Genomic DNA, 15,729 nt, shown 5'->3' on the forward strand with positions numbered 1-15,729 from the left:
ATCCTTCCTGCCTAAAGACAGTGGGCGCTCCCCCGGCTAGGCAACAGAGACAACTCCCAGCGGGGACTCCTTCCTACTTCCCCAGGAGAGCCCCAAAGGGGGTGGCCCAACTCCCTCCGCACCCAAAAATGCTCTTGGACAATGGCAGCATCTACTACACAAAAGGGTCCAGACAGCCAGGGTAGTTCCAGGCTGGAATCTATTTATACACATCCTCAGCACCCAGGGGTTGAATTACAGCCCCGCAGATGGCACAGGGCCAGCAAGGAGTTATTTATATCCTCCTGGCAGACGGAGAAGAACAGGACAACTCGAACAGCCACTTCAAACACAGCCCGGAAGGGACACGACTTACAGAACAGAATCATCGGCCCCACAGCCCACAACCACCACTGCACAACACACACACACACACACACACACACACACACACACACACACACACACACAATATCTGAGGGCATCCTTGCAATAAGTGCAAGTTGAGAGGGAAAAAACTAAAAGGCTACATTTTTTAAAAAATGTACATCATGGCCCACAAAGAGCTGGAGAGAGTCCCACTAAATTCTCTAGTTTCATGGATCCATTCCCTGACGTTCCCCAGGCGCTCCAGACTCTACATCAGAACCTTTTAATGAAATGCTTCTCCTGGTCTTTCCAACAACTCTGGTCAGTTTAAATTGACGGCCCTGAAGCTGAGGGGTGTGAAGAGAGGTGAAGACAGAGCTTGATCCCCTGGGACACTACTTCCCAGGCAGTTGGAACAGTGGGGAAAAAGAAGCTTCCAGAAGGTCCCTGCAGGCCCTGTCCAAAGGGCTGGTGGCGGAGGTGTTCAGAAATGCTTCCAATAACTCTGAACAAGCAGATACCCTGTTTAATCAAGGCTTCTTCCCAGATCAAGGAGAACCTCCAAACCTTTACAGCAGTGACATTTACTAAGACAGCACTGCAGAGTCTGTAACACATCACACAGGTGCACACCACATCAGTGACACACAAGGCCTGCTGCCAACTGTGCCTCACAGCAATGTAATGAACTGGCTTTAATGCGGGGTTGGAGGGACAGGGTACCAAGAAATCTAGCACAAGTAGACACCTCCCAAAACAGAAGGAGTGACCAGGACCTGGTGAAGTCAGGACTGAACGTTATAGCCCTGGCATACAGGGACTTTCTCAGAGAGGCCTATAGGCAGAGGCCTTGTTTCTAAAAAATCATCACCCAAGAGACACTCTTCCATGACTCCAGCAAGGCAGCTTCACTCACTAAAGTATCCAAGTGGCGAAGATCTCCAGCTCCTTCTCCAGTCACCACAGCACAGGGCTTCTCCATGGTCACAAGATTCCCAGCACTGGTGCCCATCCTGGAGGGCAGGAACCCGGAGAGCAGTGTCCCCTCAAGAGCACAGTGCAGAGCGAAGCTGAGCTTCCCACCCTCTGCATCCCCCTCCTGAGCCACCTGTAACCTGCTGGGCCTGAGAGTGGGCACCTCCGTGGCCATTTGTTCCTCTCCTCTTCCACCAAGAGCACAGGTCTCTGGGAACATAACCCAAGTGGTGGGGCAGGAGCAGCAGAAGGCAGGCTACAAAACTACCTGGACAGACTCAGATCCACAAGCCTGGGTATGTTCTTGTGTGGCTGAAGGGCACAGGGAGTGAAGTGGCTCATCCAGGGATACTCAGGAAACAACAGGCATGGCTCTGACTTGGAGTGCCAGTTAGCCCTCCCCCGTCCACCACTCTACACGTCAGTCCCTGTCCCCACCTCATCTCCCAGCCCACGTCAAGCCTCGGCTCTGAGTGACAAGCAATGTACCTAAAGGACACTTCCTTCTGCTCCCTAATTCAATGATCTAGACACAGCACTGTCCGTGGCCCTGGGGTTGCTGCTGTTGAAATCCACACTCCCAATGCAAGGGGCTTCCCTTGGCCCAGTCCCTCTTGGAAACTGTCTACTCTTAGCCACCAGGGCTCCTCGTTGTCCACCCTCCTAATACCTTGTCCTTTCTGGTTTTACAATGTGGATATTTATGCTTGTGTTCCTGGGTTCTCCATCTCCAAAAAAATAAACAAAAACCAAGCAAGCCACCAAATTCTCCCTGCTCCAAACTCTTGCACTTCATACAGGCCAGGAGCCCAGCAGAGCTCCATACTCTACTCCATCACCCACTCTTCCTCAAAATGATCCCAGTAAGCAAATGCTGGGCTCCTGCCACTCCTCTACATGAAGGTCACTTCTGACATTTGACTGGCACAACCCCTCATCCCCATCCCAGGACCCCTGAAGTCGTCTGGGTTCTTTTCTTCCCCCCAGCATGGAAGATAGAATGTAGGTAGGGTTTTTGCACTGAGCTACAACCCCATCCTTTTTTTTTTTTTTTTTTTTTCATTTTGAGACAGGGTCTTGCTAAGTTGCCTGGGGTGGGTTCAAACTGCGATCCTGCTGCCCCAGCCTTAGAGAGTGCTTTGATTACAGATGTGCACCACCCTCAAGCTGGTCCTTCCCAGCTCCTTCAAGGCCCAGATCCTCAGTGGTGCTATTCCACACCAGTGTGTATGGTGCAGCCTGGCAAATTCATCTTAGCATTCAGTCCAAGGAGAAAATATGTCTGGATTTAAGAATTAGCATACTCCTTCCGTCATATTCCGAGGATTATGTGGCCTGCCTGGCTTCTTGATCCCGTGGACCAGGAAGCCCAGAGCTCACTTAGCACTGCTGGAGGACACAGCAGAGGTGTTTGCTCGCTCTTCCTTTCTAGGACTCTCGGGTTTTCCTGAGAATCCTTCTACTGCTGTAAGCACAGGTTTATTTCAAACTGCCTCAATCTATTTGTGAAGAAAGTGTATTTTTTTTAAAATCAGGACAAAAGAGAAAAGCCTGCATTTTCTCAGGGCTTTCCCAGAGTACTCAGTCCCTTCCCTGAACTCCAGCAGTGCTCCTATCCCTAACCAAACAAAGGAGCACTGGACCTTGAGTGTACACTATCCTCTCCCAGGATAGAAAGAAGCCACTCCTAACCCACATCCCCCTATGGCCCTGGCCCCTACCCTGCTTCCTTCTGAAAAAAGGCAGTTTGTAGCCAATGCCTCTGCTTCTGCCTCCTGTCAGCAGTGGACCCACAGTGCTCAGCTCTGAACACCACAGGCGCACACACCCACTCTGTGGCTTTGCCACTCTCTCCCCATGAAAACTCTTCTCTTCTGGTTTCTGGGCCCACTCTCTGCCCCACTGTCCTTTGACCACCTCAGCTCCCTGCCTCAGACTGCACCTCCTTTTCCTTCCCTTCCACACGCCCCTGTGTTTCCAGCAGAGTTTGGCCCTCACTACCCACGCCGGCAGCTTCATTTGCCACCAGAACTCCAAGGGTGCCCAAAACTGCAGGCATCTACACCAAACCTCCCAACATCACCCGCTGCTGTGGCTTTAATCACCTGCAAGTTGCCCAGGAATTCTAAACCTAGCCTCATTACTGAGCTCCGGGGCCCATTCATCCAGATGCCTCTCAGATGTTGCCATGGGAATGGCAATGGTTTCCCCAGAGACTCCTCAAACACTGTTTTTCCCAGCACCACCCTCACCCAATTATTGCATCGCCCCACAGTTACCCAACAAGGAAGCATGGCAGATATAGATGCCATCTACGTATCTATTCAAGTATTACTTATGGGAGCTCACCAAGCACCAGGCGCCACGTGGATGAGGTGTGGAATAAGTAAAATAGAAAGGGTTCTTGCCTCCGGGGAACCTGAGCCAGGCACCCAGTCCTGCCACGTCCATGTCTACTTACCACTCTCCTCTGAAACAACCAATTCCTAACCCTACAGCTGCCTTAGTCCAAAGCAGCACGCCCTAGTGGCAAGGAAGGAGTATCATGTGACTCCCAGCTCTGCAATGTGTGCATTATGTGACCTTAGGCAAGTTACTATCTCTATGCCCTCCACTGACAAACCTGACTTTGCAACTGACTTTGTAACCTTGTTGCAAGATTAAGATATGAAGCTTTTAGAACAATGCCTGAAACACAGCAGACAATCTCTAAACACTTGCAACTATTAGGCAGTTCCTGTTTCTCCAACAGCCTCTTCATCATGGTTTACCCTCTGCAGTTCTCTCTCTTTCACTCTCTCTCTCTCCCCCCCCCCACCCTTTTCTGGATGCCTTCTTCCTGGACTTTCTTCTCCTCATTTCGCAAGGCTCTGCTCAAGCCTCCTTCCATGAACCCCAACACTGAGGCAGATGCCCTTGGCAGCTCCCAGCTTCATCCTACTGAATTGGGACCACTTCTGTCTTTATTTGCTTCCCTACTAAACTGCATGTTCCTTGGAGAGCATTGAGGTCATCTCTGCTTTTCTGGACCTTAGACCCAAGTGCTACATGCAAGAGGGGAAGATAAATACTTAATAATAGAAAAAATGCATTTAAGAAATCAAACTTCAATTCACTATAACAGGAAAAATGCCACTTCCCAATAACTAGGCTACATTTAGTAAGCACTTACTGTATGTCAGGCTCTGCATTAAGCAGCAGACATGTGCAATCTAATACTGAAATAAACTGTGATGTGAGTATTGTTATTCCTAATCCATATGTGAAGAGATGGAGGACCAGCAAATCTTTAAACCTGGCTCAAAGTCACACAGCTAGTAACTGGTGGTTAGAATTCAAACCTAACATCATCAGGCTCCAGAACTCATTCCCCCCAACACTAGCCTATTCAGCTCTCAGTCTGTAATAAGCTGCTCTTCAGTCTATGAGAGCAACTTCCTCTCCTAAGTCATGAGGCTGGGGCTTCCTTTAGAAGTGGAATCAAGTCATCTGAAGGTCATTTTTTTCAAGACTCCAGGAGCCTAAGATTTTTAAATTATAAGCTTCTTGGATGGCTTACTGGCTTCTCTCACATGAGGTTGGGCACAGAGTAGACAGAAAAAAGACCTGAGTCCAACGAATGAGCAGATCAGAAAATGATGGTGGATACATGGATGGGTGGATGGATGGTGGATGGATGGATGGATGGATTCACAAGTGGGTGGGTAAATGGATGGATGGATGATCGAAAAAATGGATTGCACCTGACTGACACCATCTTTGGGGCTCAGAGTCATAATCCAGTGGGACTCTCCAGTGAACATGGAGAAGAAACACCAGTCCCACCATGAGCACCCTGAAGCCAAGGCCCCAGGCTGCATGCTCTTACCGGCACAAGTGATCCGTCCGGCACAGGCTGCGGAGCTCCAGACAGTTGGGCTTCTCCTTGTCCTCGTAGGAGCAGCTGGGCAGGATGGTCTGCCGGCGGCGCTCGGCGCAGGCCTGGTCTTGGCAGGAGCAGAAGAGCATGCGGTAGGTGTACTCGCTGGGCACACGGTCAAAGAACTGGCGCAAGGCCTTGTGGCACTTGCGGCGGTTGCAGCGCTCGGTGGACGAGATCTCCCGGTTGCAGATGGAGATGTAGGAAGAGCGCAGCTTCTTGCAGTTGTCATTCAGGTTGCAGGCCTTGGCCGCGTCCAGGCAGTGGTTGCTCTTGACACTGACAGCCGGGTCTGCTCCTGTCCCTGGAGGAAGGAGGGAAGCACAGGTGAGGGTCCTGTAGACACAGAGCCTGAGTTAGAGTTCCCACATTCCTGCTCCTTGCTCGGTTTCCTCCTCTGAGAGACAGGGATCCCTTCCCAAGCCCTAAACCCCAGGGCTCCAACGAGGTCTAAAAGAGTTAGTATGCAGGCTCCAAAAGAGCTTAGGAAGAGTCAATGTGTGATGCTGCTCACCTGGAATCCCAGAACTCTGGGAGGCTGAGGCAGGAAGATCACAAGTTTGGGCCCAGTCTCAACAACTTAGTGACTTAGCAAGACACTGTCTCAAAATTTTTTAAAAGGAAATTGTTTCAAAGTCTGGGGATGTTCATGTTTATAGCAACACAATTTGTAATAGCTAGATCTTGGAAACAACTCAAATGCCCATCAACTGAGGAATGGATAAAAAAGATGTGGTCTTTTTATGTGATGGAGCACTACTCAGTCATAAAAAAGAATAAACTGGGGAGTTTTATAGGTAAAAGGATGTAACTCCAGACCATATTCATAACTGAAATAAATCAGATCCACACATGTGAACACTGTATTATCTCACTAGTATAAGCAACTGAAAGAGTTAATAAATAAGATCCAAAATGTACAACAGATGTTGTGAAATGGGAAGAAACTGTTCAAAAGAAAACAGAAACTAAGATGAGGGAAAGGAAAAAAGAAGGAAAGGAAAAGCAAAACTATGTATGTATATAAAGATAGTTATATACTAATTTCTTAGTTCACTGAAAACAAAGGTTTGTGTAAATATTGTGTGAATAGGGCTAGAGTTTAGCTCAGCAGCATAAGTGCCTGCCTGGCAAGCACAAGGTCATGAGTTCAATCCCCGGTACCAAAAAACAAAAACAAAAACAAAAACGATAAATATTGTGTGAACAATTGAATGCCTGTATCTTGTATTCTGAGTAATTTAAAGATAACAATACACAATGTATGAAACATTGTTACCCTCCTAGTATCTTGTTTTGAAATGTTTTCTTCTCCTTAAAATAAATAAATAAATAAATATTAAAAAAAAGAAAAAAGACTGGGGATGAAGCTCAGTGCAAAGGCCCTAGATTCAGTCTTCCATACTGCAAAAAAAAAAAAAAAGAAGAAACTCTCGGGGCAGCGCCGGGCATGGGGTGAGCAGCGCGTGTGAGGAGCGGCGAGGACAGTGACCGTAAACCCAAAGTCTCATCGTGAACTCACCACAAGTGTAGGCAAAGCAGCTGGTTGTGTGCGGCTCTGTTTCCAAATGCAGAAAATGACACTGCTGGCCACAAGCAGCACACCAGGCACAGACAGGGCTCGGGCACCACCCGCATGCGGAGTGAGACCAGTGAACAATGCTTCCATCTCACCCCCAGGCTCGTGGCCATGGAAACCGCCCCGAGACACTTCAAATGCCCACCCCCTGCATCCAGAGTGGGGTGACTGCTACGGCCATGCAAAAAGGAAACCCTGAGCTGGGAGGTCTGCAAGTTGAAGTCAAAGGTCTCCCTAGGGCAAACATGGGCTGAGCACACGACCAACCACAGGGCAGATGAGCTGGGACGCTGGTCTTTGTGCCATGACCTCAAGTTTTTGCCACCACGTGAAGCAGAATGTCTTGGGCATCGAACATTGCTCCCAGGAATTCTATGCTCCTGTAGGACCTGCTACTCCCCAAGAGTCTCAGGAGACACGTGGCACTGGGACCACCTACCCCCTGCCTCTGTCCTGGAAGAGGGACCCCATATGCATGTGCCCCCCTGAGATGCCCTGGTGGGAGCCCAATGGGAAATCATCCAACTCAGCCTCCTTACAGATAAGGAAATGGAGGCCCTGAGTGTCACTCAGCAAACTGGCAGCAAACCTGAGTAGAAACCCAGTCACCCAGCACCAGGTACACAGGGAGAGCCAGCAGCTGACCCCTCAGCTGACCATCAGCCTCTCCATCCACACTTCATCCCTCCCTCAAAGGCTGCACGGCCCTGCCATTGGAGGAAGGGGTGGAACGAGGCTGGTGGAGGCCCGGCTTCCCACCTGTGCTGGGTCCTGGTGACAGAGCACTCACAGAGTACAGTGCCTGGTGTTCTGGTCGCTGGGTCATTAGCGCTCTAAGCCTCCCTCCTGCGCAGCCCTCTCCTGGGTGCCGCGCTGCGCATGGAACTGTAACAGGAGGCCACCCTCAGTGAGAGATGACCACCCCAGGTAGGAAACCAAGAAGCAGAATGGCAGAGTCACCGGGATGGGGCCTTCAAGAACTGAGCCATCAGCCTTCAACTCCTGGCCCTGCTACCGATTAGGCCTGTGACCCTGGGCAAGTGATTGAGCCTTTCTTTGCACAAGGTCAGCGTAAGCATGAATAATATTACTCGTTATTTTCACTCTACCCTGCATCATTAATTTACCCTGCCTACTAGAACGCTCCATTGATACTGTATCCCCATCTTTAATGAAAATAGGGTTTCATAACCTCAAGATCATACATCCTTCTTAAGCTACCACCCCTTTTCTCTGCTCCCTTTTGAAACAGGAGCACTGAAGCTAGTTGTCTGTCCCAGCCATCTCCCGCTCTCTTCCCAATTCTGTCTTGGACTTCAGCCTGGCATCCGCCCCACCTCTACCCGTCTACCCTCAGGGAGCAGGACTCCTCCAGCCTCACCTTTCCCAGTCCATGAGCAGCCCAGGGTGCAGACACCACTTCCTCCTGCCTGAAGCCCTTCCTCACTTGCCTTCCACCCTCTGTGGGCCTCCCTCCCAGCTCCCAGCGTCCCCTGCTCAGCCTGCCTTGCTGGCTCAGTCTTCCTCTCTATGCACCTGCTCGCCAGAGGCCTTCAACCTCCTTCCTAAGCCAGACCCCTCACCTGAATCTCAGACCCACCTGTCCAGCTCCTAACGATTCTACCTGAAAACCAAACGCCCACAACCCAAGGGCTGCCCTCCACCCAACAGTCTTCTTCCTGCTGCAAACAACTGGATCCTTCCAGTAGCTCAAGCCAAAGTTCTCAGTGCATCTTTCACTCCTCTCTCATTCACACGACCCATCAGGAAAACCTGGAGGTTCTGCTTTCAGAACACACCTGGAACTCACCACTTCCTGCCCACTGCCACTTTAGTCCAAGCTGCCATCATTCTGTGCCTGGTCAAAACCTCCTTCCTGATCCTCCTATCCCCCACCCAATAATACTGTCTTACTGCAGCAGCTGGAGTGAATTTCCTAGAACTGAAGGCAAAAAGATACCGTTCCTGGGCCCAGACCATTCATTGGCCTCCCCATCTCCTTCAAAGGCTATGGCATAACCTGTAAGACTGTATCTGTGCTAATATGGGAGCCGCTAAGCACACATGGCCACTGAACTGGAGGTGTGGCCAGTGTAATTCAAATGTGCGGGCTAGATTTGGTAAATACACCAGATTTTGAAAACATAGGGGCTGGGGACTTAGCTCAGTGGCTTAAGCACCTGCTTGGCAAGTGTGAGGTCATGAGCTCAATCCCTGGTACCAAAAGAAGAAAAGAAAAGAAAAAAAAAGAAAACATAGGTACTTCACTAATAATTGTTTTACTCTGATTATCTGTTATATCTTTGTAACTTTTAATGTGATTACTAAAATATTTAGGATTCCATTAACGCATATTAAACTTTTTCCTTAGGCACTGATCCAGTGGCTCAGGTATGCCAACCAAGCCAACCAAGTGCTCTGTCCCTGAGCTACAGTCCCAGCCCTTTTTTATTTCTTTCATTTTCAGACAGATCCTCATTGAGTTGCCCAGGCTGAACTCGAACTTGGGATCCTCTCGCCTCAACTTCACAAGTAGCTGCGATTACAGGGATGCACCACCTCACCAGGCTGCATGTGATACTTCTAGTTATTTCCAACTCCTTTCCCTGCTCCCTCCATCACAATACTGGCCTCCTGGATCTTATTGGAGCAGGCCAGCTGTGTCCAGCTTCAGGGCCTTTGCACTTGCTGCCCCTTGGTCTAAAAGGCTCTCCGCTAGCCCATGACTGCCCAGCAACTTTCCTCTGTTTGCTCAGGTCCTTGCTTCAGTGTTACTTACGTGTGAGTCCTCCTGCCTCTCTGTGCATCTTAACAACTTCCACACTCCATGTGCCCCCTACTCTCATCTACTTTTCCCCCAGCTCCTATGCCCCTGCTGGTGTACACACTGACTTATCAAATACAGACTCCATGCAGGCAGGGAGTTACACTTTGTGAGTTGCTAGCAACTGTGTCCATAAGTACTAAATGTTTAGTACACACATGCTGAGTAAGTATTTGGTGAATAAAATAAAAGCACTTAGAATGTGTCTGGTTTATGACAAGTGCTCGAAAAAGTTACTAATATCATTAAGGAAGCAAAGCTGACACGGACAGGCTACAGTGGTCAACGCAAGACCACTAGTAATCAAGTATTAATGTGGGCCAAGCCCAGAAGGGGCTGCGAAGGGAAACCCGGGGAATGATCGATGAAGACCAAGCCACTCACCACAACACCAGTGCTAGCTAACTGCAGCCCCACCAAGGCCAAAGAAGCGCCCTCTCTCTTTGTTGTAAAAGCCTAGGGGAGGGAGGCACCCGGGCAATGCAATATTATTCGGCAGTAATAGGAAGTGAGCTAGCGAGCTGTAAAAAGACACAGAAGAACCTCCTAGGAGGAAGCCACACATATCATTCCATGACATTTTGGAAAAAGGAAAATGATAGAGACAGTAAAAAGATGAATGGTTATTAGGAGTCAGGGGAAGAAAGAGTGAATAGACACAGTGGTTTTTTAGGGCAGTGAGATTATGCTGATACTACGATGCTAGCTAGGTGTCACTGAATCTATATCCAAATCCATAGACATGACACCAAGAGACACTCCTGTGTCAGCTACGGGCTCCAAGTAGCAATGGTGTGTCCACCTAGGATCCTCAGTGTAACAAATACATACCTCTGGGGTGCAGGAGCAGAGTTCCTGTTGATACAGGAACTCTCTGTACCTTCACTCAATTCAGCTGTGAACCCTACTGCTCAAAGAAAAGGCGGGGGTGGGTGGAGAAATGAAGGAAGAAAAACAATCAAGGTTTGTCTTCCTGATCAGTTCACCTATGTGCCAGGCACCTCCCTAGCCAAGGGGACTATAATCCCACCTGTGATACGGCAGGGGACAGAAGAGCCGCCCGTGTCAATGTGCATGCTAAGTTGTGCATCTCAGACGTTGAGGTGCAGACAGGAAAGCATCCTGCCCAGAGCTGGAGGAGAGAGCACATAATTTGATGCTGTCTCTGCTGAAATCCAGAATCCATTCATTGTGCCTGGAAAAGCAGACCCAGCCAGGGAATGACAAAGGGGACATTGGAAAGTTAGGCAAGGGACCTGTCGGCCATGCTGGGGCATCTGGTTTCCAGAGCAACCCTCTGAGCTGCTATCAAGCATTCTGCCAGGCCAGGCAGGGACCAAGGACATCTGTCCACACAAAGGCCACTGCAAGGACCCTGCCTCGATGGGAGGGGTCCTCCCAGACCAGCCATCCGTGGCGCACCTGTCAGATGCCAGCTGGCTGGCAGGAGGGACAGGCTCAGTGACCTGGGGCAGAGATGGGGGAGAGAGAACAAGGAGGGGACTCTGGAGGAGCAAGTGACAACTGCAAGCGGAAAGCAGCTAATGTAGGCCTGTGGCCTCTCCGAGATCCCCCAGGTGCTCTGTTCCCGCTCCTCTCAGCGTGCTCCTGAGCTAATGCCAGGGTAATTATAGCCTCAGTGGCTTCCATTTGGGGCTCAAATAGTGAAAGCATTTGCAAGGGGGTGGGAAATGTAAACCCCTGGGCCCAAACTTGGTAAATTTCCTAGAAAACGAAAAAAAAAATAAAAGAAAGAAAGAAAGAAATCAGGAAATGCAGCAAAAGGAGAGGCAATTGGTTACCAGAAAGATGTCCCCTCTGATCCTGCCACATGGGGATAGATGATGGGACAGAGACAATCACCCCGCCACACATACACCCCGGCCACTCCAGGCTCTGCTCTGCCAGGCCCCTCCCAGCAGGCCGCCCACTCAGGCTTCCGTCCCTCCACACAGCCAGGTACATGCAGGCCCCGTAATGGTACCAGCTCAGCCCACACTCCCCTGCCAGCGCAGAGCCTGCCTTTCCAACCACCCTCCAGTCTGGAAGACAAATCCCCACTGGGGAGCAAGAAGCAGTGGGGATTGCAAACCCAACGCAGCAGGACGCCCGAGAAGCCCTCACAGTTCTCAGCCTCTGCTCAGGCCCCAGCCCCTGAATAAAATGAGCAGGGATGGGGATGCCAGAAACCCAGGCTCCTCTCACTTCCCATCCTCACCCAGTAGAAGGCTGGGAGACCACACAGAACCGGACAGAGACTTGGGAGCTGGAAATGCATACCAGGCCCAGCCTGTCCCTGAGACACTCTCGCACCGTGGTCCCATGTGGGTCTCCCAGGCCTGCAGTGAAGAGCAGAGTTGGGCCAAGCAGGAAATGATGAACAGTTTCCCAGGGAGAGGGTGGTGGGACTTGGTAACGCACAGCACTTTCCAACACCTCAGTAAACTCATCCTGTCAGCCCGAGTGGCTAGGGACACATCTTGGCTTCTTCATCCCCTCCTGCCCTCCCCACTCTGAGGACCAGGCAAGGGACAGGCCAGCTTGCTGCAGAGGGACAGGCCAAGTCCATCACCTGAGGCTTTGTGTCAGCCTCTGCTGCAACTAGTACCCCAGGCCACAGAGCCCCATCTCTACTCCCCAGGGACACTGCCTGAAGCCAAACGCCCATATATAGCACAAGGCTATCCCCAAACAGGGGGGCACTGTGGCCAGCAAGTATGTGGCCCCCTTCATACTGATGCTTTCTGTGTAGCTAGTCAATGGTCATATAGAGCTGGGTTTACCAAACATCAGTCACCCAAGAACCACCTATGACATTCGAGCCCTGTTAATAGTACTAACTGTAGATATTTAATTAGATTTTCCTTTAAATTCCCTGATTCTTAAATGACTTTTTAAAATTTCTTTGACTCTCTTTTTAAATTGTCCAGTACCTACCTAGATTTGACCTCATTGATAACATCTCCATTAACTGACAAGGCCATCCTCTTGAAATTAAAATAGTCCTTCCCTGCCCATCGTGCATTCCAGGGGTGCACACACAGTCAGAGGGAGGCGACAGACCTAGTGCACAGGCGCCCAAACCCTGGTGCACCCACAGCTCACAGCTCCCAACCCAGCCCTCCCCCCCAGTTAGGAGTTCCGGGGATGAAGCACACACAACCGGATTTCACAAGGTCGCCATATTTCTGAAGCCACCTCCCGGAGACAGAGAGGATCAGCTCTCCCACCCACACACCATTCACCAACGCGCTCTCAGAAGCTGCCTGTGGCCCTCTGTCGTCACCAGAGCACTCCCTCTACACCTGGTCACATCCCCAGCGCATCAAGGCAGACTTCCCAGTCACACACAAGACTCTCCCTGCAGGAACGCAAACAAGAGGCTCAGCCTTCCTTAGCACCTTCAAGGTGGCAGAGACATGGCAGTCTCAACTTGGTTTCTTGCCCACCCAGGACGTAGACAGCTGAGCACTTGCTGCTGAAGCCAATCTGCAGCTGCACTGTCTCCCCCTAAGCCCACCTTGGGACCCTGGGCCACGCCTGCTGCACATCCCCGCTGCTAAAGGTGGGGCTGGAAAACCTGGATCCTAACCTGCCGTCTGCATCTCTCAGCTTTGTGAGAACCAAAGTAACTCCTGGCTCTCTCTGGATCTCATTTCTTACATGAAAAATGGTGGTTTCTAAACTATATGGTCTCTCACATTTTGTGATTCTCCTGCCTATCCACCGTCACACCAGGGCAAGGCTCTAAGGGCTGGAAGACTTGGGACAGTGCCCTTCCCACTCGGTTCCTAGGGCATGGGACCACAGAGAAACAATGGCAGACTCAAAGGAGACTGCCCTGGTCCCATGCAAACACAGCCACCCTCACACACACACACACACACACACAGGCTCCTGATCATGCATGCCTTTCCACAAACAGCACACATGGCCCCACAGTTAGCCATTGAACTACAGCAGCTCACAAATACTTTCCTGCACTGACCATAAGCTAGGCTTTAAAATCTCACTGTAAATATGAAAGACGAAATCCCTGATCTCCAGGAGCTTTTATTCTAGTGAAAGAAGACCTGGCAATAAACATACAAAATTAACAAGTAAAGAATCAATCAGTGTGATGAAGAAGAAAATAAGGAAGTTCAGAGAGAAAGACCAGGGGATGAGAGAAAGGGTCTCTCCTAACAGGGGCTATGAGAGCTGAGACAAGATAATAAGCAGGAATGAAATACAGGGAGAATCCAAGGTAAGAGAATCCCAGGGGAAAGGAAGAACACATGTAAAGGTCCTGAGACTGGCGCGAGCTTGGTATGTGTGTTCCCAAAAAAGAACAGACAGAGAGGCTGGAACTTTCTGAATGAGGCAAAAGTCAGAGGGAAACAAGCCAAAGGAAGAATCAGGGAGACCCAGGATGCCTTGCCAAGCTGGGTAAGAATTTTAGATTTTTCTCTTAAAGTGAGAAACACTTGGAGAGTAGGAAGGAGAGGATCCACGTGAGTTCATCTGCTGATGTATGAAGACCGAGAATGTGGATCGGGACAGGAGAGGTGGGTAAAGGTGGTAAGTGACGGCCACTCCAGTAGCAGGTGATGGAGGTAGAGGCTCAGGTGGGATGGTAATTGCTGGGAGGGCAAAAAGTGAGCCCATTCCACGTGTAACGTAGGCATGATGTCAACAGGGTTGGCTGACGTGTGCGTGGCAGGAGGGAAAGCAGGAGAGCTGGGTATCAGGTAGATGATGATGGTATCTCTCTAGGGAAGGGGAAGAAGGGACAGGATGAGCAGGTCATCAGGGCTGGGACTTGGCACAGGGGGAGACCTCTGGGATGTGCACATGGGGGCAGCGAGAGGCAGGACAGGAGACTGGAGCTGCACAGACCACAGACAGCACTGCCTGTCACGACTGGCAGGCACAACTCCACGAGGGCACCAAGGATGAGGGTGAGAATGAAGACAAGAAACAGGGCCAGGACAGAGCTCAAGGACCCCATGTGAGCTGGAGACTGGGAAGGAGCAGCCCTTGAGCTGGAAAAAAGTGAAGAGTCGCTGGTTTCAACAGCGATCAAAACAAAAATTTCTTTTCTTTTCTTCTTTTTTTTTTTTTGTTTTGCTTTGTTTTGTTTTGTTTTGTTTTGTTTTGTTTTGTTTTGTTTTGTTTTGTTTTTGCACCAAGGATCTAACTCACAACCTCACGCCTGCCACGCAGGCACTTCTGCCACTGAGGCAAATCCCCAGCCAGGACAAAAATTTCAAAAAGGAAAAAAGGGGATCAACTTGATGGTCGATTGACTCCACATAATTAGGGGAGTATGAACAATGAGATGTGAATAAAGAAACTCTACCAGGGCTGCAGGGAAGACAAGAAGACAAGGAGGGCCCAGGAGGAGAGACAGGGAGCTGCCCACACTGGGGCCCAATGTAGGATCTCTGCCACCCCGATCATCACCTCCACATCTCTTCTCTTGATGGGGTGGGTCATCAACCCCAGATGCAACCAGCACTTACTGGGGTCCCAGCAGGGGTCAAGGATTAGTGGACAGATGCACAAAATCAGCAAGGCTCCCACCTGCAGAGGAGGGGTCTACCTACACTAAACAGTGGAAAGTTAGAGTCAGGTAAGCAAAGGGAAGTGTCACCTTGCCTGAGGTCAATCGGGCGTTGGTTACAGTGAGGAATGGGGAATGGAGCCCAGCAGGCACTTGGGAGGTGCAGCTGACCCACAGGCCAGCAAAGCAAAAACACAGGTGATAGAACTCCTTTTGCCTCATCTGTGAAATGGGATACAATACCCACCCTGCCTGTATCCGGACTATCTAAAGATTGAGCACGATAATACAATAGCCCATATGGTAAAGGCAATACCAGCATGGCACTAACTGGCCATGGTAAAACCACTTTAGTGGAAAGTCCTTAGGTCACTGGTGATGCACTGTTGGAAGATAAGTTGCATGGTTTCATGGTGGGTCTAGAGAGAGGATTGTTCTAAAAAGTCTGAGTTTGACCTCACCTTCTCTCTGCTCAGAATCAGGATGGGATGGTCAGCTGCTACACACGCTCCCTCCAGGAAGAGTCACCATCTCCACCA

General features: G+C 50.2%; 1 protein-coding gene across 3 annotated transcripts in view; it reads right to left on the reverse strand.

The window, feature by feature from the left end:
• The window catches only part of Gfra2 (GDNF family receptor alpha 2), an 87,856-nt gene that overhangs the window by 46,446 nt on the left and 25,681 nt on the right, over positions 1-15,729 (reverse strand). For all 3 annotated transcript variants that reach the window (XM_063234835.1, XM_063234837.1, XM_063234836.1), the window contains one exon: positions 5,192-5,546. In XM_063234835.1, the coding sequence (XP_063090905.1) occupies positions 5,192-5,546 (355 nt within the window). The remainder of the gene's footprint in view (positions 1-5,191; positions 5,547-15,729) is intronic.

The sequence above is a fragment of the Cavia porcellus genome, unplaced genomic scaffold (genome assembly GCF_034190915.1).
Source record: "Cavia porcellus strain 051 isolate PalLab524CR breed Dunkin Hartley unplaced genomic scaffold, mCavPor4.1 scaffold_24, whole genome shotgun sequence".
Classification (NCBI taxonomy): Eukaryota; Metazoa; Chordata; class Mammalia; order Rodentia; family Caviidae; genus Cavia; species Cavia porcellus.